The 27536-nt window shown below is 39.4% G+C and overlaps 1 protein-coding gene and 1 long non-coding RNA gene across 3 annotated transcripts; one reads left to right on the top strand and one right to left on the bottom strand.

The window, feature by feature from the left end:
- Nucleotides 1–23: 23 nt before the first annotated feature.
- Nucleotides 24–27536, top strand: LOC115214308. 2 transcript variants are annotated; one of them, XM_029783480.2, is made up of 10 exons: nucleotides 24–287; nucleotides 4690–4986; nucleotides 9176–9563; nucleotides 10413–10520; nucleotides 10755–10965; nucleotides 11908–12082; nucleotides 15647–15741; nucleotides 17519–17750; nucleotides 23046–23215; nucleotides 26723–27536. In XM_029783480.2, exons 1-10 carry the CDS (start codon nucleotides 119–121, stop codon nucleotides 27482–27484), a joined length of 2607 nt encoding a protein of 868 aa, XP_029639340.2. In that variant the 5' UTR covers nucleotides 24–118; the 3' UTR covers nucleotides 27485–27536. The 2 variants fall into 2 exon arrangements, with proteins under 2 accessions (XP_029639340.2, XP_029639339.2); XM_029783479.2 differs by having other exon boundaries at nucleotides 25–287; nucleotides 10752–10965.
- LOC118764369 lies at nucleotides 622–22742 on the bottom strand. The gene is made up of 2 exons (XR_005000201.1): nucleotides 22698–22742; nucleotides 622–1068 (listed from the first exon to the last, which is right to left on the bottom strand). It is a non-coding gene; the product is annotated as an uncharacterized LOC118764369 (long non-coding RNA).

Genomic DNA, 27536 nt, shown 5'->3' with positions numbered 1-27536 from the left:
AATTCACTAATTTTTATGAATGTGAGATTAAAAGAAAACATTCTAAATAATTATTTAAAACTTTTTTATTAGGCGAAACGAAATAATCCACGACTTCATGTTTTAGTTAAACCCAGTCATGGCACTTGCTTTATGCTCGATAAACGAAGGAATGGAAACCCCGGAGAAATTTGCCGAAACTTTCAATGTGGGTCTTAAAGGTGTCTTCCAAAAGTTATTGAAAAGAGAAAAACCAATTACAGACGATACAAGTTTACAGAAATTATGTGATTTTGTCCCGGAATTTGGTGAGCATCTTGAGTCTTTTTTTTATTTTCTATCCGTGTACAGAAGAGAACCCTTAAAGGGTTTTCGGTTAGAATTCCATTCACATCAACCATATTTTATGGTACTTTATTTTATTGATCCACTTTCCTTGACTTAAGTTTTTGGCGATGCTTCGGTATATGTACACACGTGACTTTGTTTACATTTCTGAAGATAACAGAAACCCTTTTCTCCCAACCCTAACCCTAACACAAACCCTAACCCCCATATATAAAAAAAAACAACACTTTTTTGAAATGTATCCGGTACTTACACCGGTACATATACCGAATGTTCGCCAAGTTTTTTTGTTTGTTTTACTTCTTACATTTTAAACGAACAAACTGAGTGATAATACATTAGTTTCTCAGTTGGTATTTGATGAAAACAAGTTTTCCCTAAATTCAATCTCTCTGCAGAACACATACATCCGTACTTGCCTCTTATCTGTCAGAAACACATATCGGATCAAACGGGAAATGTCACTAGTGTCTGTTTAACGCTTATGAAACTAAAGAAGGAAAACATCCTAAAGTTGTATACTGGCTGTGGTGAAGGTGTGTGGCCAAGTGGTTAGGGTATTTGGCTCACGATCGTGTGTTCGATACCGGGCAGTGCGTTGTGTCCTTAAGCAGAAGACTATTACACGTTATTCCAGTCAACTCAGCTGGCAAAAATGACTTGCGTCTGTATTTCAAAGGACCAACCTTGTCATATTCTGTGTCATGCTGAATCTCCCTTAGAACTACGATAAGGGTAGTTCTCAGTTGTTATAAACAGTACAAATATACTAGACTTTTATCTTTTACTTGTTTTAGTCATTGGACTGCAGCCATGCTTGGGCACCACCTTGAAGGGTTTTAGTCAAACAAATCACCCTTAGAAATATCATTATTTCTAAATCTCTCAAAGAGAGATATTCAGTTACAGTACTTTAAAGTAAAGACTATTTGCCAACATAATGTGGCTGTCCTGTATGGGACAGTTGTTACTGTTGTTTGGCCCTGAGAAGCATTGTTTCCAGCTGGCCATACGACACGATATCTGTATTGCCACCTAGCCAAGCAGCTACTCTGTGCTGATAAAGAGCAATAAACCAAATGTTGCTTTGTGCTGGATAGGGTGCTGGGCTCCCTGTTTGAAAATATAAGGACACATATATTGTGTCATATGGCTATATGACACAATATCTCTGTCCCCTCTCCCCAAATTATTGATCTTGTTTCCTGGGGCTAGACAGCAGTAATAATCATCCCATCCAGGACAACCACATTAGGTTGGCAAATAGCCTTTACTTTAAATCACCCTTATTATTAATCTTAAGTATGGTACTTATTTTATCTTTTTTGCCAAACCATTTGTCAAGTGGTAGGGAGAAAGGAGAAACACAACATGAATACACACACAAACAGGCTTCCTCACAGTCTCCAATTACCAAATTCTCTCATGCAGCATTGGTCAACCTGGAGGTATAGTAAAGAGGTTCAAGGTGGCATCTAGTGGGACTAAACCTGAAACCCCTAGGTTACAAAGTGAAGTTCTTAACCAAATAGTTATGCCTGAACCTAAAATATTTTTTTTAAAGTTTAGATTTGTGACCAGTTTCCTTTTTACTTATTAGCTTTTGAATTTATTTCTGGAAGATTATTAATATGTGTTGTCATAAGTATCTTTGTAACTCATCTAATGAGGAATCTATCAGTTATCTTTCAAGTAGCTTGTGTCATTTATTAAATATTATATATTTAATTTATAATATAATAATAATGATAATGAAATTGTTGTGTATAGAGCTCAGGTGCACTACAACTCATCAAAGGTACGTGTACATCATCATCATCATTTAGCGTCCGCTTTCCATGCTAGCATGGGTTGGACGGTTCAACTGGGGTCTGTGAAGCTGGAAGGCTTCGTCAGGCCCAGTCAGATCTGGCAGTGTTTCTACGGCTGGATGCCCTTCCTAACACCAACCACTCCGTGAGTGTAGTGGGTGCTTTTTACGTGCCACCCGCACAGGTGCCAGACAGAGCTGGCAAACGGCCACGAAAGGATGGTGCTTTTACGTGTCACCGGCACGGGGCCAGGCGATGCTGGCAACGGACATGAACAGATGGTGCTTTTACGTGCCACCGACACAGGGGCCAGACAGAGTTGTCTGGTTAAACCGCTTATCTAGTTCCTCGTAACGTGTCAAGTGGTCAGCATGTACATACGTACACGCATGGATACATACACACATATACACGCGTACATATACGCACGCATATGCAACCACACGCATACAAGCATACATATGTACTCTCGTGTAAACATACAGATATATATGGAAAAACGCGCATGTAGTTGGGTACACGAACCGACGCATGTGCGTGTATGTATATACGTACGTACATTATGCATTGTTATAAATCCGTCCAACAAAGGCCCGAAACACATGTACCGCTGAATCCTTGGTATCATGTTTTTATTTTGATTAATATATATATATATATATATAAAGCTGAAGTTGTCTGTGTGTATGGCGGGTTTGGTAGCCTTCAACTAACACTATTTCCTCCAAGACCCTGCGGCGCAAGTTGACCAAAATTGATATTATGACAGAAGAAGGCTTGCTCTTCATCCCGTAGAAGATAAAATTCAAATTGGGCCATGTTAGAACCAAAAATTATTTACATCAAAAAGGTTCATTTTTTTTCCTACGAAAATCCCTATTTTTTACGATTTTTTTACTGCTGTGTCGCCATTTTTCGGTGTATTTCAACCAGAAAAAGTACATAGAATTATGTACAAATGTCAGGGAAGTGAACAGTGTATGAGTCATGATATACATGTGTGCACGTGTATGGAGGGAAGGATATCAGGTGTAGTGTTGGCGAATTTCAGGAAGCATGGGGGTTTTAAAGGATGCAATGTCTTGGCTTATTCCGTGCTTCGACAACACTGAGTGTGAAAAATGTTTCCAAAAGTCTTGGTAGCTGTGCTGTTTTCTGACTTTGTAGGTATGCCCACATGTGTTAGACACATGGAGCTCAAAAAGGTACTCAAGGTGGTTGTTGGCAGAATATTTAATAATTTTGTGGGGGTTTACCAAATCAGTTGCCAAATGTCAGAGCTTTGATGTATCTATGCCCAGGGAAACAAGGCATTCAGAGTATGGTAGATGCACGTCTCTGGACAGTTTCTAGGAGGTCAGTGTCCTGAGCAATATTCTTTTCTACTCTTGGAACATGGTCCAAAATTTTTTTGGGAGGGTCCAGTCAATTAGATTGAGCCCAGTACACAACTGCTACTTAATTTATCGACCCCGAAAGGATGAAGGCAAAGTCGACCTCAGTGGAATTTGAACTCAGAACGTAATGACAGATGACACCTTATGTCCTGAACAATATTGAAGAAATTAAGCACCTGATAGAATAAGTACCAGATTTAATAAGAACTGAGGTCAGTTTGATTGACTAAACCCATGAAGGCAGGGCCCCAACATGGCCACAGTCCAATGACTGAAACAAGTTATAACAGAAAAAAGGGAGCAGAAAGACAGGTGAATGTGAAAAGCAATTCAGTAAAGCACCAGTCACATAATCTTCTACTAGTGCTCACTTCTTCATTACTTAACATAATTTGAGTTAGAAACAGCGCTTCTTTGCAAAGTTTATTAAATCAGATATCAGTAACATACATATGTGCAGGTGTGATTGCATGGTTGAGAAGCTTGCTTCCCAACCAGTCCTACCATGTGGTACTTTGGGCAAGTGTCTTTGGTATTAGCACCAGGATGATTGAAGCCTTATGAATAGATTTGGTAAACAGAAATTCAAAGATCATCATGTGTGTGTGTGTGTCACCCTGTCTTGACATCGCATAATTTTTGTAAACAAGTCCTGTTGAGTGAAGTGAAATCGTAGTCGTGGCCGATGCCACAGCCACCTGACTGGTACCAATGCTGGTGGCACATAGTAAGCACCATTCAAGTGTGAGCCAATGCCTGTGCAGCCTAACTGGTTCCCCGTGCCGGTGGAACATAAAAAGCACCATCCGAATGTGATCAATGCCAGTGTCCCCCCGCTCCTTGACTGGCTCCCATGCCAGTGGAACGTAAAAAGCACCATCCAAACATGGTCAATGCCAATGCTGCCTGACTGGCTCCCGTGCCGGTGGCACATAAAAAGCACCCACTACACTCTTGGAGTGATTGGCGTTAGGAAGAGCATCCAGCTGTAGAAACGTTGCCAGATCAGATTGGAGCCTGGTGTAGCCTTCTGGCTTGCCAGTGTTTAGTCAAACCATCCAACCCATGCCAGCATGGAAAGCAGATGTTAAACAATGATGATGATGAATATACACATGTTTTATATATTTTTGTTTATTTTCTTATTTTTCCAGTGACCACTATTGAAGCAGTCAAGTTATGCTGGGCTGATGACTTCCTGAAAGCTTCAGTTATTGAACTGAACACAAGCAATGCCTCACTCCTGTTTGCCACACAAATAGCCGGCAGTTTAGCTCAGAATGAAGTTATATTCAATCACTATGAGAAAGTGTTTACTGAGTTCTACAGCAGTGTTTTTAATTCAACATATTGGTCAAAATGTGTCTCCTTAAAGACTGCTTTGTTTACAACATTACGCAAAACAATCCAACACATTCCTGGTTTTTCTTCTGTAACTCGTACATTTCCAGGTAAGAGATTATTTTACCTTTTCCTTTACTCATTCTAGACAAGAGGCTGGAAATAGTATTTCTGTTCTGACATAAACACTCACAAACAACACATTACTCACATCATCATCATTTACTGTTCATGTTCCATGCTGGTATGAGTTGAATGGTTTTATAGGATCCGATGGGTTCAAGGACTGCATTGTGCTCAGCTGTCTACTTTGGCATGTGTTCTATACCTGGATGCCTTTCCTGATGCCAGCCACTTTTCAACATTTGTACTTTTGTGTCACCAGTTTTAGTGAACATCACTATGTAGCTTACAAGACTACAAACCTAAGAGAAGCTTTTTGCTTGATGTGGAGTTAAAGTTTGAAAGAAGTGTCCAGAGTAGAATAGGTTTCTTGCTGTGCTGGGGCTATTTGGCTGCCCACAATTTTAAAGAGAGGGTGGTGGTGATCAGGGTGAAACAGGGAAGAGATAAAATGGTGATGATGTGTCTGTGTGGACCTTAAAGGTATGAGGTGAGTAGAAGTGGATGAGGGCAGAAGCACCAGAAGTGGAAGTGGGTAGAGCTTGCAAGAGTATGAGGGAGAATGAGAGACAAGAAGTGGGTTATGGGAGATGTCAGTTCACAACTGAGTATGATTGCAAACTCTCATAAGGACAAAGCTATAAATCAATGCATGTTCCACCTCTCAGACACCAACACCACCTCGATGAGGGACACGATTACACAGGCAGCTAGAGAGTCAGGACTGCTTCCGCCTATGCTGCATCTTCTGCGTTCCCTCACGAGCGAGAAACTATGGAAACTGTGATATGTAATTGCTGCAGACACTTGTGATACCTCAACCACCATAACAAAAAGGTCAACCACTTATGATTCCAAAAGGTTCTAGTTTTCACCTGCACTTGGGAAAGAAAGGGAGAAAAGAAATGAAGCACAAAAAGTACCAATGAATCAAATTTTGTAGAGAAATATGTTTGTGTGGCACAAGTTCTGTTTTCTAAAAGTTTGAAGTCATTAAACTAATAACAAGAAAAGAAAAAAGAGCAACATAGCCCCAGAGACCTCAAAACACCAAAGGGTTCAGGAAAAATATCTTCTTGTGTTTCCATGCACAATTAGACGGCCATTCACTTATGTGAGTTCATCTGTTCTTTCACAGATTTTTACATCTTACAGAGTCTTAAAAATCATCTTCATTACTAAGCAGGCTTAGTGAGAAGGGGACAGGGTTGCTTATTTAGTTGCCATCAGCCTGACTATATACAGATTGTAGTTGCATACATGTAGTAAGTCTCTGATCATCAGATCTGAAATATGAAATATCATCATCATCATCATTATCATTTAACGTCCGTTTTCCATGCTAGCATTGGTTGGACGGTTCGACCGAGGTCTGGGAAACCAGGAGGCTGCACCAGGCTCCAGTCTGATTTGGCAGTGTTTCTACAGCTGGTAATTTCTACTCTTCTCCTCTGGAAGCCATCTGCTCACGATACCAGAGGGCACACTCTCCTACCCTGATGTAATCTCCAGGGATACAGGCATCCAGCAACAGGACCTCCGTAATGCTATGATGGACCATGAAGTCTGGCGTAACATAGTAAATTCCATTGTCTCGCCCACGGTCAAACAATGATGATGATGAGATTGTTTGATTGGCAGCTCCAATAGTTATAATCCGAACATTATTTTTATACATCATCTTCATAATGTCTGTTGTCTATGCTGGCATGGGTTGGACAGTTTAACCAGAGCTGGAGAGCTGCACCAGGCTCCTGTGTGGTTTGGCATAGTTTCTATGGCTGAATGCTCTTCCTAACACCAACCACTTTACCATGTGTGCTGCGTGCTTTTACAGGCACTGACAAGAGTGCTTTTTACATGGAACCAACGCAGGACTCTTGCAGGCCAGTTCTCTTTACCAAGGGGACCACACTTAACACTTCTGCTGTGGAGTACAGGTCTTCTTGAGTACAGCAAGGTGCCAGGCATCTTGTCCTTTGTCATCTCACCTGAAAGGTTCGTTATCCCGAGGTCGTCCTTCAATACTTCATCCCATCTGTTCCTGGATCTCCCACTTCAACATGTTCCATCTACTTTGAGGGATCAGCACTTCTTTATGGAGCTGTTGGCATCCATCTGCATCATATGATCAAACCAGCACAGTCTTCTCTCTTGCACACTGCACCTAATTCCTCTTATGCCTAACTTCTCCCTCAAAACACTAGCACTCTGTCAAACTTATACACTTACACTACACGTCCAGCAGAGCATGCTAGCCTCATTCCTTTCTAACCTTTGCATGTCTTCTGCATTCAGGACTTGTGTCTCACTACCAAGTAGAATTACTGTTCATATCCATGCATCATACAACCTGCCTGTCACTTGGAGAGAGAAACTTTTCATAGCCAACAAAGGGAACAACTCTTTGGCTTTCCTTCATCCTATTCTTATTTTAGCTATCACACTCTCCGTGCATCCTCCTTCTACGACTAATTTGATCCCCTAAGTAGCAGAAATTATCTATTACCTCTAATGAGCCACCAGGGCATTTGAGAGAATCAATCTCCCAAGTCTCTAGTTTTTATGGAGCCTGTACATCTTCCACATACAAACACTACTTTCTCTGATAACCTTTCTATTAATCCACAGCATCTCTTGTGTATCCATAGCTTACAGTGTGTATGGCCTGGAGGACAATGATGGAAAAGAAGGAACTGAGGACTGAGCCTTGATGAACACCTACCTGTACACCAAATTCTTCACTGTACTCATGGTTAACTCTCACCTTACTGAGAGTGTCTCTGTAAATGGCTTGTGTTGCTTCCACAAGCCACACGTCTACTCCTTGCCTCCTCAGAGCCCACTATATCAGGTTACTCTATCAAAGGCTTTCTCTAGATTAATAAATGCCAAATATGATGGTTTATTCTTAGCTAAATACTTCTCTTGCATCAGTAGTGCTTCTTCCTCGATGAAACTGAACTGCATTTCATTTAGCCTAATTAATTGGTCTATAATTCTCTCTGTAATTTTCATCATCTGGTCCTTGATGCCTTTATAATTGCTTCTGTCTAAAGCATCATCGTTATCCTTGTAACAGCTAACAATAATGCTGCTACACCAGTCACTGGTATTACATCTTTCTGAATGACCTGATTAACTGTGCAGGTAAATAGCCAGTATCCCACCTTACTGTATACTTTGAGCATCTCAGCCATGATTCCGGATGGACCTGGGGCTTTCCCAGTTTCCATGTCTTTAATTGCCTCATCTACCATACTGCTGTTCACTAGGATAGCTGGCCTCTCTGTTGGGTTCACATGAGGGAGAATCCCTTTATCCCATTCATTCTCTATATTCAACAGTCTTGCAGAGTAACTTTACCATGCCTCTTTCTTGTCCACATCACTAAGTGCAAGCATACCATTATCCATCCGTACACACTGTATGTCGATACTCACTGATACACTTTTTAGCAATCCAGGGATGAGAAAGTGTGAGCCGCTCTCTGTGTCTTTGACTTCTGATCTCTACGGCTTGATGTCTGTTATTTTCCATCTGGTCCATTCCCTTAACGATGGCATGCCAACAGTGTTGGCGGTTCTTGGTAATTGTTTCCCAGATATTTGGGTCAATGGAGCTGTGGAGGAGAGTGTCCTTGAATTGGTCTCAGAAATGGAATTTGGAGGCTCTGCATGGTTCAGTGCCTGAAGCCACCTCCACAAAGAGGAGTTGATGGGGGAGGCACGTTTTAGGCATATGTATGATGTGTCCTAACCAGTGGAGGCAGTGTTGTGCCATACTAAATGTTAAATTAGGTGGTGAGCTGGCAGAATCGTTAGCACACCGGGCGAAATGCGTAGCCGTATTTTGTCTGCCATTACGTTCTGGGTTCAAATTCTGCCGAAGTCAACTTTGCCTTTCATCCTTTCGGGGTCGATAAATTAAGTACCAGTTACACACTGGGGTCGATGTAATCGACTTAATCCCTTTATCTGTCCTTGTTTGTCCCCTCTGTGTTTAGCCCCTTGTGGGTAGTAAAGAAATATACTAAATGTTAAATATTAATAAAATATAAAAAAAGAGACAATAAAATATTTTCATTAGTTTCCAACTTTCAACTAACGAGCCGGTAGATCAATACTTGCTTCTTCTCAGTATCTTAGCCATTTTTAATTTTTTATATTTTTTCAGGTGTTCCAAACAAAGCTTTAGATGTGATTTATAAAGAATCAAGCATCTTCCTCACCAAAGAAGCCAGCAAATTCCTCAGTCAGCTCCTGATTCAAAGTTTCCAAATCAATGATGTTTCACCCGAGGTGCTTCAGATGCGAGATAACCTCTTAGACACTTTCTGGGATGTCATCTGCCACAACACACCCAATTGCTCCAATCCTAAATCCAAGCATTCCAAAGAACTCTTATTTGATATCCTTAAGGATGCTGGAGGTACTTGCAAATATATTTGGAATTGGACAGTGAACCATAAAGATAGCTTTTCAGAACTTCATCAGCTGATAACTACATCGCAATCATGGGATGTTGCAATAGACTTATACCTCTGTCTTTTGCTTAATCATCAGTAAGTTTTGTTGGGTTTTTATTTTATATACTCCCTAAGTCATAGCTAATCCAGCAGACCCCTGGTGATAGGCATTCAACAGTGACCACCATGTCTGTTTTTTTCTTTTCCTTAAACATAGCATATATTTGATTACATTATTTCTTTTGTTTATAAGATTAGAGAGAGATTTGAATGTTATTTGTAATAAGTTGACTGTATAGGAGGTTTTCTGGCTGGTTCAAATCTGTAGCCCAGTGTTTCTCATTGGGTGGGGCCAGACCCCCCCCCACTACTGAGAGTTGGGTTATGAGGATTGGACGAATTGCTATGCTTAATAAAATTAAATTATTTTAAACTTGTTCAAAGGAAAACTTATCATATAATGATGATAACAATGCGATAGACTCTTATTTTGAGTTCTCATAAATAAAGCTGGGAGGATTTTACTAATATCTTTTTAATGAAGCCTGATATTAATAAGTTCGTCGAGCACTGGTTTAGTTCACAGGTCATCACTAATGAAACATCTATAATCAGAGATGTTTCAGCTGTGATCTTACCAGCTGTTGGCTCACATTCTTTTGTGTTTTGTTTGTTTTCCTGTTAACATGGGTTTTATGTGTCTGTTAATTTTAGCATTTACACAGAAGACAGCAATTTTGATATCTATAACTTATGTCCTCTCCTGTTATCCTGCAATTCTGCATTACCCATATAATGTCTGTAACTTGTAGCCTCTCCTGTTATCCCACAATTCTACATTGGTTGCCCCCTATAATGTCATGCCAGCTACTCTTCTTCCACACTACAGCCTATTGGTTGCCAATTTGCTAATGTTTCCTTTTATGCGTCTCATTTTTAATCAAGAGTTTCTAAAAATGAGAAGATAGAGAAAGTTCTGGTAATATTTCATCAAATTGATAGCAAAGAAGAGGATGACAGAGTGAGGAGCTTTGTAGAGAAACTAATGAAAAGGTTAGTATGTTTGGTATGAGTTTTGTTTGCCCAGTTTTTAATGGTTAAAACTTTATTAACAGTTTATGTGTGTTTTTCTAACCCGAATCTGTATTGATTGTTTTGAGTTATGTAGGTGTTCCGAGTGCAACATTTGACTGTGTAAGGTATATTGTTTTATATTGTGTTGTATTCAAAGCATGCAGAGTTATATTATACCTCTTACACAATGGAATTAATGTTTTTTAATAGCAGTTTCCTATCTACATACCCCGATGATGCATTGTTTTCTGAATTGATGGAGAAATACTACCAACCTAAATTGAAGTTTTTTAATTATATCACCAACTCCACTGGCTGTAACAAGCAAATATCTTTAAATGACATCAACCCACCAGAATGTGAGGCACGCCTGTGTAATACCATTGAGTGCCTGGAGAGACTTGTGGACCCTAAATTACTTCAGGTAGATAAACTTACTTTAAATCATTAACTTTTCTATCCAAATAAAAGAATTTGTCAATTAACTTTGTTTCAATTAAATTTGTTTCATTGTTCATTTATATATTGTCATAGTTTTGAATAATGTAATTTCTTTGTATTTTTTGTAATAACTACCTAATTTTTGATGAACTAAGATGTGGCAAATGATACTCGTGTTTATTAGCTGTCTGTCTTCTTACCTAACTAAATCCAGTCATCCACCTACTCACAAATACACATATATATGTGTGTGTGTGTGTGTGTCTGAAAACATTGAGTTACATTTCGTCCTTTAAATAGGAGGGTTCCGAAAAACGATTTCTAATAAAGATTCTTCATATTTTGCTGGTAGCTTACTGGCGTGAGTTTACGAATATGAAAATTATACTTGTATTAGCCTTCGATTCTAGATCTTTCTTTCACACCTGAAACTACTTCTCTTAGTTCTGGTAGTGATTCAGCTATAAGAACAAGGTCGTCAGCATAGAGGAGCTCCCAGGGGCAACCTGTCTTGAGTTCCTCTGTTATTGCCTGGAGGACTATGATGAACAAGAAGAGGCTGAGGACTAATCCTTAATGAATCCCTACTTCTACCTGGAATTCTTCGTTATACTCATTGCCAACCCTCACCTTACTGATTGTATCCCTGTACATGACTTATACACCCAGCTCTGCTCTCACCAACCACTTGTCTATCCCTAGATATCTGACCACTAGATAAGGGATAACATCCATTTTATACAGTTTTGTATACACATAGACATACAGGAATATATATTCTCTCTCTCTCTTTATATATGTGTGTGTGTGTGTGTGTGTGTATTTATATATATATGTATATATCTGTGTGTGTGTGTATATATATAATGTAAATAATGTGATATGTACTGTTATGTATGTAATTTACGTGTGATCTTTCTTTCAGAAAGACATCATAAAAACTACAATCCAATTATCCACAACATGTTTCTTGAAGTTCTTTCACAAGACTACTGACACAGAGTCCTTGCAGACATCAGAATATTACCAGTTCTTCAAAGTCATTTCCAATTCCACCAAATTATTACTTAAAATGCTGCACTACTTCCAAAAGTTGGCATGTAATTACTATTTTCCATGTTTATGATGATAACTAAAATACAGTTGTATATAATGGGAGAATTCTTAACAAAACCTTGCTTTAACAGTGAAACTAGCTTTAAAGTAGTCATTGTGTGTTGGGAGTACAGGTATGGCTAGGCACAGGTGTGGCTGTGTGGTAGGAAGCTTGCAACCCAGCCATATGATTTTGGGTTCAGGCAAATGTCTTCTACTGTAGCCTGGAGTGAACCAAAACCGGATCTTTTCGGTTTGAATGGCAGTTTTTAACATAATTTCTAGGTAACTAAAAAATTTTAAACTTTGTATACTGGTAGAATGTGTTTATAAAACATCTTTTTCTCTTGGCTTTATTGAGAAAATTCTATAGTTTGTAAGATATTTGTTGTTTTTTTTCTTCAATTTCTAAAATATCAACCAATCACTGACATCTATTGAGGTGAAAAACATTCTGTGCCCTATGAATATGTCCCTTGTTTAAGAAACAGATTGGGTTTATTTACATTTGTGAAGAAAAAAAGATACCCTTCCCCCCACCCCTAACCCTAACCCTAAAACAGATTGAAATGCAATAGATCAATACTAGGGTCATAATTATGGGTGACAATTTTATATGACACCGCTAGAAAAAACTGCCGTTCAAACCGAAAAGATCTCCATAACCTTGTGAGTAAATTTGGTAGACAGAAACTGAAAGAAGCCCATCATATATATGTATATGTACTCTAAAAGTATAGTTACTAATTAGTATTTTGGTCTTTACTATGCCAAGCATCAAGATTTTTTTATTCTTGATCATTCTTTCAATTTTGGGTTCATATTTATTTAACAAAATTATGATTTTGTGTTTTTTACATTTTATTTAATATTTTTAGAAGTTTCTCACTTTCCATTTCCTGTAAAGAATGGGCAATGTAAAAACAATGTTTGATCTATCTTTGTGTTCTATACTTAATCTATTAATCTCCCTATTTATCTCTCTTTGTACAGAGAGGGTGGACGTTTTTGAAATGGCTATTACTCAGCCCCAGGGAGAGGGACATATGTCCAACAGGTACCATTCAGTCCGTAGTTTCTTAGCATTTTCTTTTTCAGGTGAAGCAATGGTGTTGTGGACAATAGAGCATTGCATGTTTGCCTACGACAGTTATGTAAAGAATAACAAGTCTGTCACAGCAGTTCAGCATGAGTTTCAGTGCCACTTCAACATTCACCAAAGTCAGGCAGTTCCCACCCATAACACAATCTCACATTCAGTGAATGCACTTCATACACAAGATACACTAATGAATAGTAGACTGGTGGGTGCACCACAAATGGTACAGACCCCAGAAAATGTGGAACGCATCAAGCAAGCTTTGATATGGATTCCAAATTGCTCTGCTCAGAGGCATTCCACTGAACTTAGCATTGGTAAGGCATATTTTGCATGAAGACCTGCATTTCCACCTGTACAAATTGGTGATTGGGCAATCATCATCATCATCATCATCATCATCATCATCATCGTTTAGCGTCCGTTTACCATGCTAGCATGGGTTGGACGGGTCAACTGGGGTCTGTGAAGCTGGAAGGCTTCGTCAGGCCCAGTCAGATCTGGCAGTGTTTCTACGGCTGGATGCCCTTCCTAACGCCAACCACTCCGCGAGTGTAGTGGGTGTTTTTTATGTTCCACCTGCACAGGTGCCAGACAGAGCTGGCGAACGGCCACGAACGGATGGTGCTTTTACGTGTCACCGGCACGGGGCCAGGCGATGCTGGCAACGGACACGAACGGATGGTGCTTTTACGTGCCACCGACACGGGGCCAGACAGGGCTGGCAAATGGCCACGAACGGATGGTGCTTTTACGTGTCACCGGCACGGGGGCCAGCCGAGGCTGGCAACGGACGCGAACAGATGGTGCTTTTACGTGCCACCGACACGGTTGCCAGACAGAGCTGGCAAACGGCCACGAGCGGACGGTGCTTTTACGTGTCACCGGCACGGGGGCCAGCCGAGGCTGGCAACGGACACGGACAGATGGTGCTTTTACGTGCCACCGACACGGGGCCAGACAGAGCTGGCAAATGGCCACGAACGGATGGTGCTTTTACGTGCCACCGACATGGGGCCAGACAGAGCTGGCCAACGGCCACGAACGGACGGTGCTTTTACGTGTCACCGGCACGGGGCCAGGCGAGGCTGGCAACGAACACGAACGGATGGTGCTTTTACGTGCCACCGACACGGGGCCAGGCAGAGCTGGCAAACGGCCATGAGCGAATGGTGCTTTTACGTATCACCGGCACGGGTGCCAGACGAGGCTGACAGCGGACACGAACAGATGGGTCACTTAACCCCTGCTTTCTGATATATGATTTGATTTTGATTGTTCTCACTGGTCTTGCCGGGTCTTCTCACGCACAGCATACTTCCATAGGTCTCGGTCTCTGGTCATTTCCTTGGTGAGACCTAGAGTTCGAAGGTCGTGCTTCACCACCTCGATCCAGGTTTTCCTGGGTCTACCTCTTCCACAGGTCCCCTCAACTGCCAGGGTGTGGCACTTTTTCACACACCTATCTTCATCCATTCTCACCACATGACCATACCAGCGCAATCGTCTCTCTTGCACACAACATCTGATTCCTCTTAGGTCCAACTTTTCTCTCAAGGTACTTACACTCTGTCGACTATGAGCACTATAGTTAAAACTATGGGACTATGTACAGCAGCTTAACTTCACACATCAGATGGAAGCAGTTTTTGAGGCAAATGATAACCTCATTTTGTTAATGACTGATGAAACTCATTTTCATCTCAATGGCATAGTGAATCAACAGAACTGTCGCTGTTGGGCTCTTGAAAATCGAAGAGAACTGCATGAAAGACCGTTGCGTAGCCTAAAAGTGATGGTCTGATGTGCTAATGGAAAAGCTGCCATCATTGGTCTTTACTTATTTGAAGACAATAATGGAAATGCTGTTACTGTGAACTCTGAGTGTTACATCGAGATGATAAGCAACTTCTTTCTGCCTGAATTATGATGAAAGCGCATGCCTATTCGATGTGTGTGGTTTCAGTAGGACAGGGCGACAGCCAGAGCATCAATGGATGTTCTTCGCCCTCTCTTCGGTGACCACCTCATTTCTAGGTTTGCTGATATTTCTTACCCCCTCAGTCCCCTGATTTGTCCATGTGTGATTATTTCTTGTGTGGAAACCTTAAGGCACATGTCTATGTGCATAAGCCCTGTACATTGGACAATTTGAAGGAAGCTATTTGCATGGAAGTCACCCAAATTGACAGAGCAATGCTGGAGAGAGGCCAACTTCCAAGAACGCCTTCAGAAATGCATCAATGGAAACAGACACCACATGATGGATGTTGTTTTCCACACTTGATTTTGACAAATGCTAATTCAATATGACCACATTGATGTCAATAAAATTTGTTTGCAGCTAAAATAAATAATTTTGTAAATTTTTCAAAAACGTCTGTCCTCTCTGCCCCACCCTGTATATCCTCACATCTGCCTGCCATGCTCTGTTGTATTACTTACTCCCTTGTATGTGTTCTATTTGCAGGCAACAAATCAGAATTTCTTATCAGTCAAGACTGCCAAGTTATGTTGATCAATATTTTAGTGAACATTGTGCAAGAAATTGGCCAGAATCTTTTGGTGAGTGGTGCTGACTCAGCTTCATTCTTGGTGTTTCATTGAAAATAAACCTCTATGGCATTTCTTTGAGTGTGGTAGATAGTAGAATTTCTTTGAGTGCAGTGGATGATAGAGCATCTAACTTAATGGCTTGTGGTAATTAATTACATCTCTTCTTTCTGAGTTCAATTCCTATGCAGTCAATTTTGTTCTGTATATTTCAAGAAATTCACTAAAATAAATATTGGAGCGAATTTAATTGAAACTCTCCTGCTTATATCAGAAATGAATTTTATAGCATTTCTTGGAACATTTAGCTGTTAGAAATGGGAAAAGATAGCTTTAGATTAGTCTCTCTACCTATGAGTTTAAATCCTGCTAGAATCAGCTTTGCTTTTTATACCCCTGGAATTAATAAAATAAGTATCGAAGTATCAGTAATATATTAGAGATGATAATGCCTCTTTTCTACAAAAGTTGACCGTTCAGGCCAAGATGGGTCCCTGATCAAAATAAATTCCTGTAACTTTTCTTATGTTGGAAGAAAGATGGAGAGGGATTTTTTTTTTATGTAAAGAGCATTAGTGTTATGTATTAAGTGACTTCAGGTGAGAGTCTCAGCCAAATTATAAAGTTTGCCAAGAACTTAGTGCCATACTGTGGCACATACCTCAAACTTATCCAATATATGGATAATAGTTATTTTACAACACACACACATACACGCCTCAAGGAAGATGAGATTAATTGATGCTGCTATCTTTCTCAAGAGCTACTTTCAACCAGAAATCAAAACTGGTTCAGATTTGACACAACAGGAGTCTTTTTCTTCTTGCTCTATGATACTTGCCATTGTAGAGCCAAAAATAATGATTTCTAACCTAAACACAAGGTCACCCATTTACTATGCTCCAAAGTGGGTGAGTATTGTTAGGTAATTGATTGTAAGTACTGTTAGCTAACTCTTTTGTTTAGACTCAACTCTTGGGGAGAGTTACTGCAGCTCTACACTTGTTCTTTAGTCTGATGAGGTGGTACAGGCTAGTGAGATAAATGTTTAGCTTCATCTTGTGTAGGCTCTTGTCTTAAGGAAAGTTTAGTAGAGTATTTAAAAGTAAGACTCAATAGAGATAGTGAGAAGAGGAAATCTAAGGTATGATATCCATGGAGATACGATTGCTGTAAGATTAACATACTGAACCTAATGTTATTGTCAATCATCATCGTTTAACGTCCGCTTTCCATGCTAGCATGGGTTGGATGGTTCGACCGGGGTCTGGGAAGCCAGGAGGCTGCACCAGGCTCCAGTTTGATCCGGCAGTGTTTCTACAGCTGGATGCCCTTCCTAACGCCAACCACTCCAAGAGTGTAGTGGGTGCTTTTTATGTGCCACTGGCACAGGTGCCAAGCGAGGCTGGCAATGGCCACGATCGGTTGGTGCTTTTTACGTGTCACCGGCACGGAGGCCAGTCAAGGCGGCACTGGCAACAGCCACGTTCGGATGGTTCCCTTACGTGCCACTGGCACTGGTATCACAACTACAATTTCCATTGATTTTTGATCGATTTCGATTTCACTTGCCTCAACAGGTCTTGTGAAAGACACAGCTTTTCTTATTCTAGTTTGGGTGTCTGGATACACAATTAGACATCAACTTCACAGTTGAGTTATTAGCAGAAGCAAGGATATTCAACTGTAAAGATAATTCATTCCATGCAAGCACAAGATAATTGATATAAATGTCATAAGAGAGTCTGAGATATATCTGAAGAATTACACCAATGTGTTTTTACAATAGGTTGTCAGTCAATCTTTTGATTGTCTCTGGTTATACATGCTGCCAGTGCTGAAGATGAAAGATGCCATCGATTCAACAGACAAAGGCACCAACAATACCATGACTGACTCCACAGTAAAAGACTTACCAAGCAAAGTGTCTAGTGTCATTAAGTATTGTCTGTGTCATCCTCAGTGGGAAATCAGAGATTCTGCTATGGAGTTTCTCTCTAAAAGTTTTGCAGCTTCTAACAGTAAGTTGTCTTGTTTCTGTTGTCTGTATTTTTCAAAATTCTTCTGTCTTTTTTTACTGGTTTTATGTCACTAGACTTCCTGCTATTTTGTGGGACACTACATTTAAAGGTAAATATTAATGTAACATACATCTCTTATTTAGAAAGTTCCTCCCTTTTACAAGAACATAAACACTTCACAATATTCACATTGGTATACATGAATATAAAGGTGGCGAGCTGGCAGAAACGTTAGCACGCCGGGCGAAATGCTTTGCGGTATTTCGTCTGCTGTTACATTCTGAATTCAAATTCTGCCGAGGTCCACTTTGTCTCTCTTGTGGGTCGTAAAGAAATAGGTATTTCGTTTGCCATTACATTCTGAGTTCAAATTCCGCCGAGGTTGACTTTGCCTTTCATCCTTTCGGGGTCGTTTAAATAAGTACCAGTTACACACTGGGGTTGATATAATCGACTTAATCCGTTTGTCTGTCCTTGTATGTCCTCTCTGTGTTTAGCCCCTTGTGTGTAGTAAAGAAATAGGTATACATGAATGTAAAAAAGAAAGAGAGATGAGTAAGGCTGGGCAGATGATTACAGGACTTAAAGACAATTAATTCCACAGTGAGGTAATCCTTGGAATAAGTTTGTGTTGGTCACCCCTGAACTTTTGTCTATCCAGTGATTATGTTTACTGAAAGATTAAGAATGTATTAAACACTATTTGAATCAACTTTCACCACTGACAGCTTTCCTGAGTGGGTATGGAACACAGGTTTATAGCTTTTAGATAAAAACACTTAGAATATCTAAATGTTTCCTATCTTTTCTATTTACTTCCTATTACAAAGCTTAAAACTTTAGACCAAGGGTCTCAAAAGTGGTTGATATTGACCTCTAAGGCTCAATAGGACTATTCAAGGGGTTGATAAGTGCCTGAGGGTCAGAAGTGGGGTCAATTGAACTTTTGGGATTGAAAGCTGACATTCGTATAAGGACTACAAATACATAAAATACAACTTTCTGATACATCTATTGCTGACTCTCCAACGTGGTTGGTGCCCATACAAACCTACAGTCACACAGAAGCAGCATTGACAATTCTTTCACTTACAATAACATCAAACATTGCAGAGACAGAACCCAATTGAGTGTAGAATGGTGGTGTGTAAACATACAAATACACACAAACATTCCAACCACTACACATACATACAGGGAAAGAGAGACATAGATCAACTGAGTGCCTGATACGTAGCACATGCTTGCTGGCCAGAGCCACCATCAGATGGCCATTGGAGCCAACTAGTCCAGGGACACCCATAGCTATTGGATTGGTGTCAGTGAACTGATAACTGTGCATTTACTGTTTAAATTTACCCATTTTCTAGTAAGCACAATGATAGCCACTAACGCTAAGAAGTGCAGACAATATTCACAAGAGTTTTTGAAATTTGGATTCTTACCTTCATTTACTAATGAAACAATGCTGATGTGCCTGTTATGAGAAAAGGCTTTCAGTAATGCGGCCGTGAAACCCACAAAATTGAAAGACCACCTTGGAAAGATCCATTCTGTTAAGACAAACAAAGATCTTGATTTTTTTTAAGACGCTGAAAGAAAAATTTAGAAATCAACCAAATTTCAAGAAATTTTTTGAAGCATCTGCCAGTGCTGATAATGAAAGAGGACTGAAGACATTATACAGCATCTCCCTTAATATAGCAAAGAAAGGAAAATCATATACCCTTGGTGAAGAGATCACAATACCAGCACAAAATCAAATTTGATGACTGGCGTCCGTGCTAGCGGGGTGCAAAGAGCACCATACAAGTGTGATCATTGACAGAGCGGCTAACCGGCTTCCATGCCAGTGGCACTTAAAAGGCACCATTCGAGTGTGATCGTTACCAGTGTCGCATTACTGGCACTCAAGCCCCGTGCTAGTAGGGTATTAAGAGCACCATCTGAGCGATATCATTGCCAGAGCGGCTATCTGGCCTCCGTGCTGGTGGCACATAAGAGACACCATTCGAGCGTGATTGTTACCAGCATCGCCTTACTGGCACTTGTGCCGAGGATTCAAGCAAGGTCATTGCCAGTGCCACTTGACTGGTCCCGTGCCAGTGGCACGTAAAAGTACCCACTCTCAGAGTGGTTGGCATTAGGAAGGGCATCCAGCTGTAGAAACTCTGCCAGATCAAGATTGAAGCCTGGTGCAGCCATCTGGTTCGCCATCCCTCAGTTAAATCGTCCAACCCATGCTAGCATGGAAAGCGGATGTTAAACGATGATGATGATGATGATTGAAAATGTTATGAAGAAAGTCTCTCAACCTGTTCTAAAATGCATACCATTAAGTGCAAATACAGTGCAACAATGCATTGATGAGATGACCAACGATGTGGAGAGAACCTTGGCATCTGAGCTTCAACATTGCAAGTTTTCTGTTCAACTCAATGAATCAACTTTTGGCAGTTCAAATATTCTCATGGCCTATGTGAGGTATTATAGTCCAAGCCTAAAGGACATTGTTGACAAGTTTTTGTTTGCTAAGTACATTAAAGGTGATACGAAAGGTGAGAGAATTTTTTCCTGTGTTTGGAGGATTATTTGAAGAAACGCAATGTTCCCCTCAGGAATATTACTGCAGTGGCTACTGATGGTGCACCAACAATGATTTGCCACCTTACTCAAGGAAAAGGTTCCCAATGTACATACTGTTCACTGTGTTTTACACAGTCACCGTCTTGTAGCCAAAAGACTTAGTGGTGAACTGCATGGTGCCTTAAAAGTGTGTATCAGGTCAGTCAATAAAATTAAAGCTCATCCTCTCAATTCACAAATATTTGCAATGTTATGTTAGTCCAACCCATGCTAGCATGGAAAACGGATGCTAAATGATGATGATGTGAAAAAAATGATGAAACTTTGAACCAATTACTTTTGCACATTGAGGTAAGGTGGTTGGCAAGTGGTGACAGCTTGCAAAGACTTGTTGACCTCTATGGCTCAACTGTGAAGCTTCTTACAGGTGTAGACCCATCACTATGTGACGAGTTGGAAATGTGTAAGAACCACCTGTTCTATTTGGCAGACCTATATTCAAAATTTAATGAAATACAGAATCGTACGCAAGGTAAAGATGTTACAGTTGTTCAATCCTAATAGGCTTCCGAGTCAAAATGGGGCTACTTAAATCTTCATTGGCGCATAGAAATTTTAAATATTTTTCAAACTTGTGGCAATTGGAAGATGAAAATATTTCAGACTATGATTTAGATATATACATAAAGCACCTTGAAAAATTAAGAGAAGACTTTAAAGTATGTTTCAAGGACCTGGAGAAAATGCATGTACCCAGCTGGATTGTTGCACCATTTCATTTGGGAATAGAAAATGCAGACATTGAATCTCACTTAGAAGATGAACTTGATATGTGTGTGAATCTCGAAGATACATCATTGTTCAGAAGTAAAAGTCTCGGCGACTATTGGAGCAATGTAAATACTGCTGCTAAATATCCCAAGCTTTGTGCAGCGGTTGAGCTATTTTTACTTGCATTCCCAAATTCGTACATGGTTGAAGCTGGTTTTAGCCATGCAAATGCATTTCTAACAAAGCAGAGAAACAGACTGACCCTGGAAGAGAATGGTGACTTATGATTAAAACTCACCAATCTCCAACCGAATATCAATGCCCTTTCTAATGCTCATCAAACACAATCTTCCCATTAATGATGTCAACCAATTCAATAAAAAGCTACATTAATTTTTTTTAATGTATTTAATATTAGGCACCAAATAACAGCAAACAGATTCTCCTCTCTTTTTATTGATCAATCCAATATTTCATGCAACATATTAATTTTATCAATTTGCATTTCCACATATTTCAATAAGTTTGAACACTTTATGTTGAATTCCAACATTTATATTCAATATTTTGCACATGTGCCGGTGGCACGTAAAAAGCACCATCCATACGTGGCCGATGCCAGCGCCACCTTGACTGGCTTCCGTGCCGGTGGCACGTAAAAAGCACCAATCCGATCGTGGTTGTTGCCAGCCTTGCCTGGCACCTGTGCTGGTGGCACATAAAAAGCACCCACTACACTCACGGAGTGGTTGGCATTAGGAAGGGCATCCAGCTGTAGAAACACTGCCAGATCAGACTGGAGCCTGGTGCAGCCTTCTGGCTTCCCGGATCCCGGTCAAACCGTCCAACCCATGCTAGTTTGGAGAACGGACATTAAACGATGATGATGATGGTGGTGATGATTTCTCATGATTTCCACAACGACAGTAAGCAATGTTTGCTTTTTGTTTCCCTATATTTCTTGAGAGATATTCACAAGGGATGGGGATAGAGAACAACACTTTTGCAGGGCTTGGCATGCAGTTTCCCTCACTAATGAATATGGAAACTGCACAGCTACTTAGTTATTATTATTATTTATTTATTCTCTTGTACATGCCTGGGGGTTGGTGAGGGGGGGTCAAGGATTCCATGAAGGGGTCGATTGTGTAAAAAGTTTGGGGATCTCTGCTTCTGACAAACATGTGACTTCCAACTGTAGTACTGTTCACTTAAATGCTCTAAATGATCCCCCTACACTTCACATTGCATCCATACTACCATACTTTACCTCCTCCTCTTCCTTGCTGACCCACTTCAATTTCCTCTCCTTCACTTCTCTCCCCTTAAACTGACATTTACTTCTATTTACCTCATTCCTCATTATCTGTCACTCTTTTTCACTCCAGCACACTCACTGCATTCACTCCTACCCCCGTTGCTAATCCCCTTTTTTACTCTTTTCTCTCTTGCACACTTGCCTACCCTTTCTGTTTCTCTATCCCTATTCTCTCTCCCCATTACCTCTTCAGCATGATACATGCTTCTGTCCCTTTCTTGTCACATTGTGTGTCACGCTGAATCTCTCCGAGAACTACGTTAAGGGTACACGTGTCTGTGGAGTGCTCAGCCACTTGCACATTAATTTCACGAGCAGGCTGTTCTGTTGATCGGTTCAACTGGAACCCTCGTCGTCATAACGGACAGAGTGCCAACACTTTGTGGCCTCCCTTCTTTTATATGTCTGGTGCCACATAAAAAGTACCCAGTACACTTTGTATCCAAGCATAAAAAATCTGCTTCAATAAATATCATCTGGCCCACAGGAGCATGGAAAAATGAACATTAAGATGATGATGATGATGATAGTTGATTTTCTACCTAATTATAAAAAAATCATTTGTCTTTGACACAAGAAAAATCACCATTTCTATATTTCACTTCACTTCTCTTTAACAGCACCTGAACTTCAGTCGTGGGTACAGGAGAATAAACTTCATTCGTTAGCTTACTCCAGCTTATCTGATGGCGAAAGTTATGTCCGTGCCACTTGTATATCAGCCCTGTTACATTTGCTTAATATTGATGATCTCTGGTCAAATTTTCTTTCAACTGTTGAAAAATCTCCGGTCAGTTTTAAATTTATATTTTTATTTTGTTTCAGCAAATGTCATTATATGATTATTTTTCCTTGAACTGGTTTCATAGCATCTTGCTCAACACCATCTCTCTTACAACACTGAGTAACTCGTTAGTTTTGTTGTTTGTATATTACGGTGTGGACTGGATAAATTTTGTCATGCCACTGGTGCTAAGAGTGGTTATCTACAGTTAGTCTAGACTCCTTTTCATTCATTTTCAGTTCCTCTTTGGAATAACTACTCTCATAGACTGGTAGTCTGCTGTGTCTTGCAGAGTCCATATCTCATTGTGGAGGCACATGGCCTAATGGTTAGAGCAGCGGACTCGCGGTCGAGGGATCGTGGGTTCGAATCACAGACTGGGCGATATGTGTGTTTATGAGTGAAACACCTAAGCTCCACGTGGCTCCGGCAGAAGGTAATGGCGAACTTCTGCTGACTCTTTCGCCACAACTTTCACTCTTTCCTCCTGCATCTTGTAGCTCACCTGCAACGGACTGGCATCTACGCCAAGGAAACTGGCCCTTATGAGCCAGGAGTGACTTGAGAAGGAACATATCTCATTCAAGTATGTCTCATTTGGGTGATACTAGGTTGCAAATTTGTAGAAATAAGAAAGCACTGATATCAAAACTTTCGATATTTAGTCTTTATCATCAATATTGAATCTCCAGTATTGATAAAGTAGGTATCAGTAATATATTGGGCTTCAATTAACTATTCCACTTTTAAAAATGCTTAAGACAAATAAAAAAAACTTCATTTCTAATCTACTGATATCATGCATGTTTCACTATTTACGGTAAGGCAGCTGATGACTTTTGATAAGCTGTGTGATCAGGTTTAAAAAAATGAAGCCATTTGGTGTATTTAAAACTAGTTTTATACATTTATTAGAAATACTGATTTCATTTACTTAAGTGAGGTTTTAATAATATAGCTGACTCATCTGCAATATCTTTAGTATTATAAGCACCGAGCAAATTGTTTATCGTGTATATTATTTTTTGGCCATCATCATCATTGATTTTTTTCATTGGGAACAAGTTCAAACCTTGTAAGATACAATGAATAAACAGTTAAATTGACACAGTAGCTATATAATAATCTGCTTGTTCATTTGCCTGTTATACTTTAGTTAGAGAGATGGAGGTGGAGTAAAAGTGAGAGGAGGGGAAGAGTGTGAGTAAAGAAGAAAGAATTGAGGAAGAAGTAGAGAAAGGCCCAATGCTTCACCTAGTTAGTTAAAGGGAAAGGCAAAGAGCAAGAGAAAAAGCCAGTGAGAGAAAAGAGGGAGAGAGAAGTGTTAATGATGTGCTGTAGGGTAGGGAGGGAAAGGTAAAGAGAAAAAGATATGTTTGAGATACAATATTTAGCAGAGGGTGATGTTCTGGTAGTGAGGTTAAAGAAAGGAAGATAAAGAGAGAGAGAGACAGTGGAAGCAGTTATATTGAGAGAGAAGGAGAGATAATGTTTGTATTATCAGAATAGAGAAACAGCAACAGCAAGAAAAAATAGATATAAACAAACAACTAAACGAAAAGGAAATGAAATGAGTTTTGTTACTGAAAACTATGGTGGTGGTGGTGGTGTGTTGATAGTGCAAAGAATTTTTTATTGAACTAAATCTATAATATTATTCTTCTACCTGTTCTTTCACACTTTACACTTTAGTTTGTTAGAGAGGAGGAGGAAAAGGTGGAGATGAAGAGATGAAGATGAAATGTTAGCAAATGAGAGAGCAGATAGCCAGCCAATGCATTATGCTGTCACTCATGTGGTTAGTGGAAATGTGAGGTGAAGAGAAAGAGGGAAATGTTAAAGACATGAAGAAGGGGGTTACATGGTTAAAAAGTTTGTTGAAGAGAGAAATATAAAGTGCTTAGCAGAGGGACATTTTAAAATCATATAATATATTATTGTTACTAGACATGAAATAACTTAGCAAAATAAAAATGCAAATCATCCTTTTTTTTTTTTAAATAGCTTCTCTTAATCTTTTTTGTTCTGTGGAATTTCCACAGGTTTTACTAATATTGAATATTTTATTGACCCACAACACTGAACCTATGGTAACTAGTTCAGAAAAATGTTTGCAGGCAGACAATTTCAACATCTTGTGCTTTTACCATTCTTTATAAAACGTTATTGAGCGGGGTGGGAGGTGGTAAACTGGTAGGATTTAAAACAAAAAAATCTTGTACTATTTGTTCTGGCACTTTACATTCTGAGTTCAATCCCTGTTGAAGACAGCTAAGTCTTTCATCTTTTCAGGGTTGATGTAATAAAGTACCAGGTAAGTATTAGGATTGATTGATTGATAATCTTGTGCCTAAAATCAGAAATGAGTTTATTGTGAGGAAGTGATGTATATATATATATGCAGGTGGCACGTAAAATGCACCAATCCGACCGTGGCCGATGCCAGCCTCGCCTGGCTCCAGTGCAGGTGGCATGTAAAAAGCACCCACTACACTCACGTAGTGGTTGGCGTTAGGAAGGGCATCCAGCTGTAGAAACACTGCCAGATAAGACCGGAGCCTGGGGCAGCCTTCTGGCTTCCCAGATCCCCGGTCGAACTGTCCAACCCATGCTAGCATGGAGAACGGACGTTAAACGATGATGATATATGATACAAATAAGAAAATGGAGAAACAAATTCAGTTTGTTTATCAACTTACGGATATTAAAATATTGGATTATTTATTCATATTACAAATGAAAACATCAAAAGCATACAAAATATTATATAAATCAATAGATAATATAATAATACAAATACAGTTATTAAAAGTCATATTATAAATTATCGAAATCCAGAAATTATTTCTTACAGCTGTTTCAACCTATGGTCAACAGTGAATCTCATTTTTCTTTGCCTATAGATGTCAACATACTAGGGTTGTAGGCATTTAAAAAAAATATAATACTTATTTACCAACAGTATATTGGATAAATGATACCTCATAGTGGGTTACACCCATAACCCCTACCTTACTTTGTACTATATATATATATATATATATATATATATATATATATATATATCATCATCGTTTAACGTCCGCTTTCCATGCTAGCATGGGTTGGACGGATATATATATATATATATATATATATATATATATATATATATATAAAAACTGAATTCACCCAGGGTATTTCTTGATATTTATTTTATCAACATAAAATAAAAAACATAGGAATTAAATAAAACATAAAAATGAATTTAAAAATTGCTTGTGTCTAAATGCATTTCTGTCAAATTATTGCTCTGCTTATATCTAAATGAGATTTTACTATACGTGTAGGACAGATTAAACTGAACTAACAACAGTACTTTACTTGTATGTTTCATCATTCCTGGAACTAAATATTCCAAATTACATTTCTGTTCATCACTTATTAATATTTAATTTTAAAAATATTAATATTAAATTTTAAAAAACAAACGAACATTTTCTAATCCAGTATTTTGTGAAAATATTTTTTCAGGCTGATATTCAGCAAGACATTATGAATATTCTTGAAACGGACAGTGAAGCCTTTGCACGGCGGGCAGCTGCAAAATTCCTTCTGAAATTGTCAAAAACTGTGCACGGCAGGAATCAACTTGCAGTTTTTCATAAAGCGATGTACAATGTGTTGCAGGATGACTTGGATTGGGAAGTGAAGAAGGTTAGCATCGAATATTGGGAGAGTATCATCATTTCTGAAGAGCAATCGACATTACAAAGTACAACTAATGTTCCATCCTATGCAGCTGGGTTAGTCATGTCAGGGGAAATATGTAAAGCTTGTACAAATTGTAAGATACTTAAGATGCTCTCTAAACTTCAGCAGATCAACTGCATCGATTCTTTACTCTTAGCCTATCGAGACTGTGACTACAGTGTGCAAGAAGAAGCTGGCCGTGTCCTTGTTAATTTGAAGAAATTTTTAGCTGAACATATCAAGTTGGAGGACATTGGGCAATGTCTTGTTAAAACTGTGAATATGGAAGATGCACAGGACTTGTACCAGTGTTGTAGTAAAGATTGTTGTCGTTCTTGCGAAAGGTCTGCAAAAAAACATAAAGGCGTGGCTTTTGTGGAAATGCTTTCCGAGCTTGATGTAAGTAGTTATTTACAGGATTGTCAAATGAACTGCGATCTATACATAAAGAACCCACTATCTTTAATCGAAGACATACTTGCTGATTGTGATGAAGGAGAGATGAGTGAAGAAGACGATGAAAACGTTTTGGATTGTTATTAAATTTTCAAAAAAATGTATTTTATATTCACAGCATAAATTGATAAGAAAATTT

This window comes from Octopus sinensis, linkage group LG7, assembly GCF_006345805.1.
Source record: "Octopus sinensis linkage group LG7, ASM634580v1, whole genome shotgun sequence".
Taxonomy (NCBI): Eukaryota; Metazoa; Mollusca; class Cephalopoda; order Octopoda; family Octopodidae; genus Octopus; species Octopus sinensis.
The sequence above is the reverse complement of the archived record's forward strand: the minus strand, read 5'-3'. Positions and strand labels throughout refer to the sequence as shown.

Excerpts from the sequence above, each read along its gene's own strand:
- LOC115214308 (XM_029783479.2), top strand. The coding sequence starts at position 119 with ATGGCACTTGCTTTATGCTCGATAAACGAAGGAATGGAAACCCCGGAG. Across the intron at positions 10,966-11,907 it reads TGGACCCTAAATTACTTCAG|AAAGACATCATAAAAACTAC; the intron begins GTAGATAAACTT and ends TCTTTCTTTCAG. Across the intron at positions 17,751-23,045 it reads AAGTTTTGCAGCTTCTAACA|CACCTGAACTTCAGTCGTGG; the intron begins GTAAGTTGTCTT and ends TCTCTTTAACAG.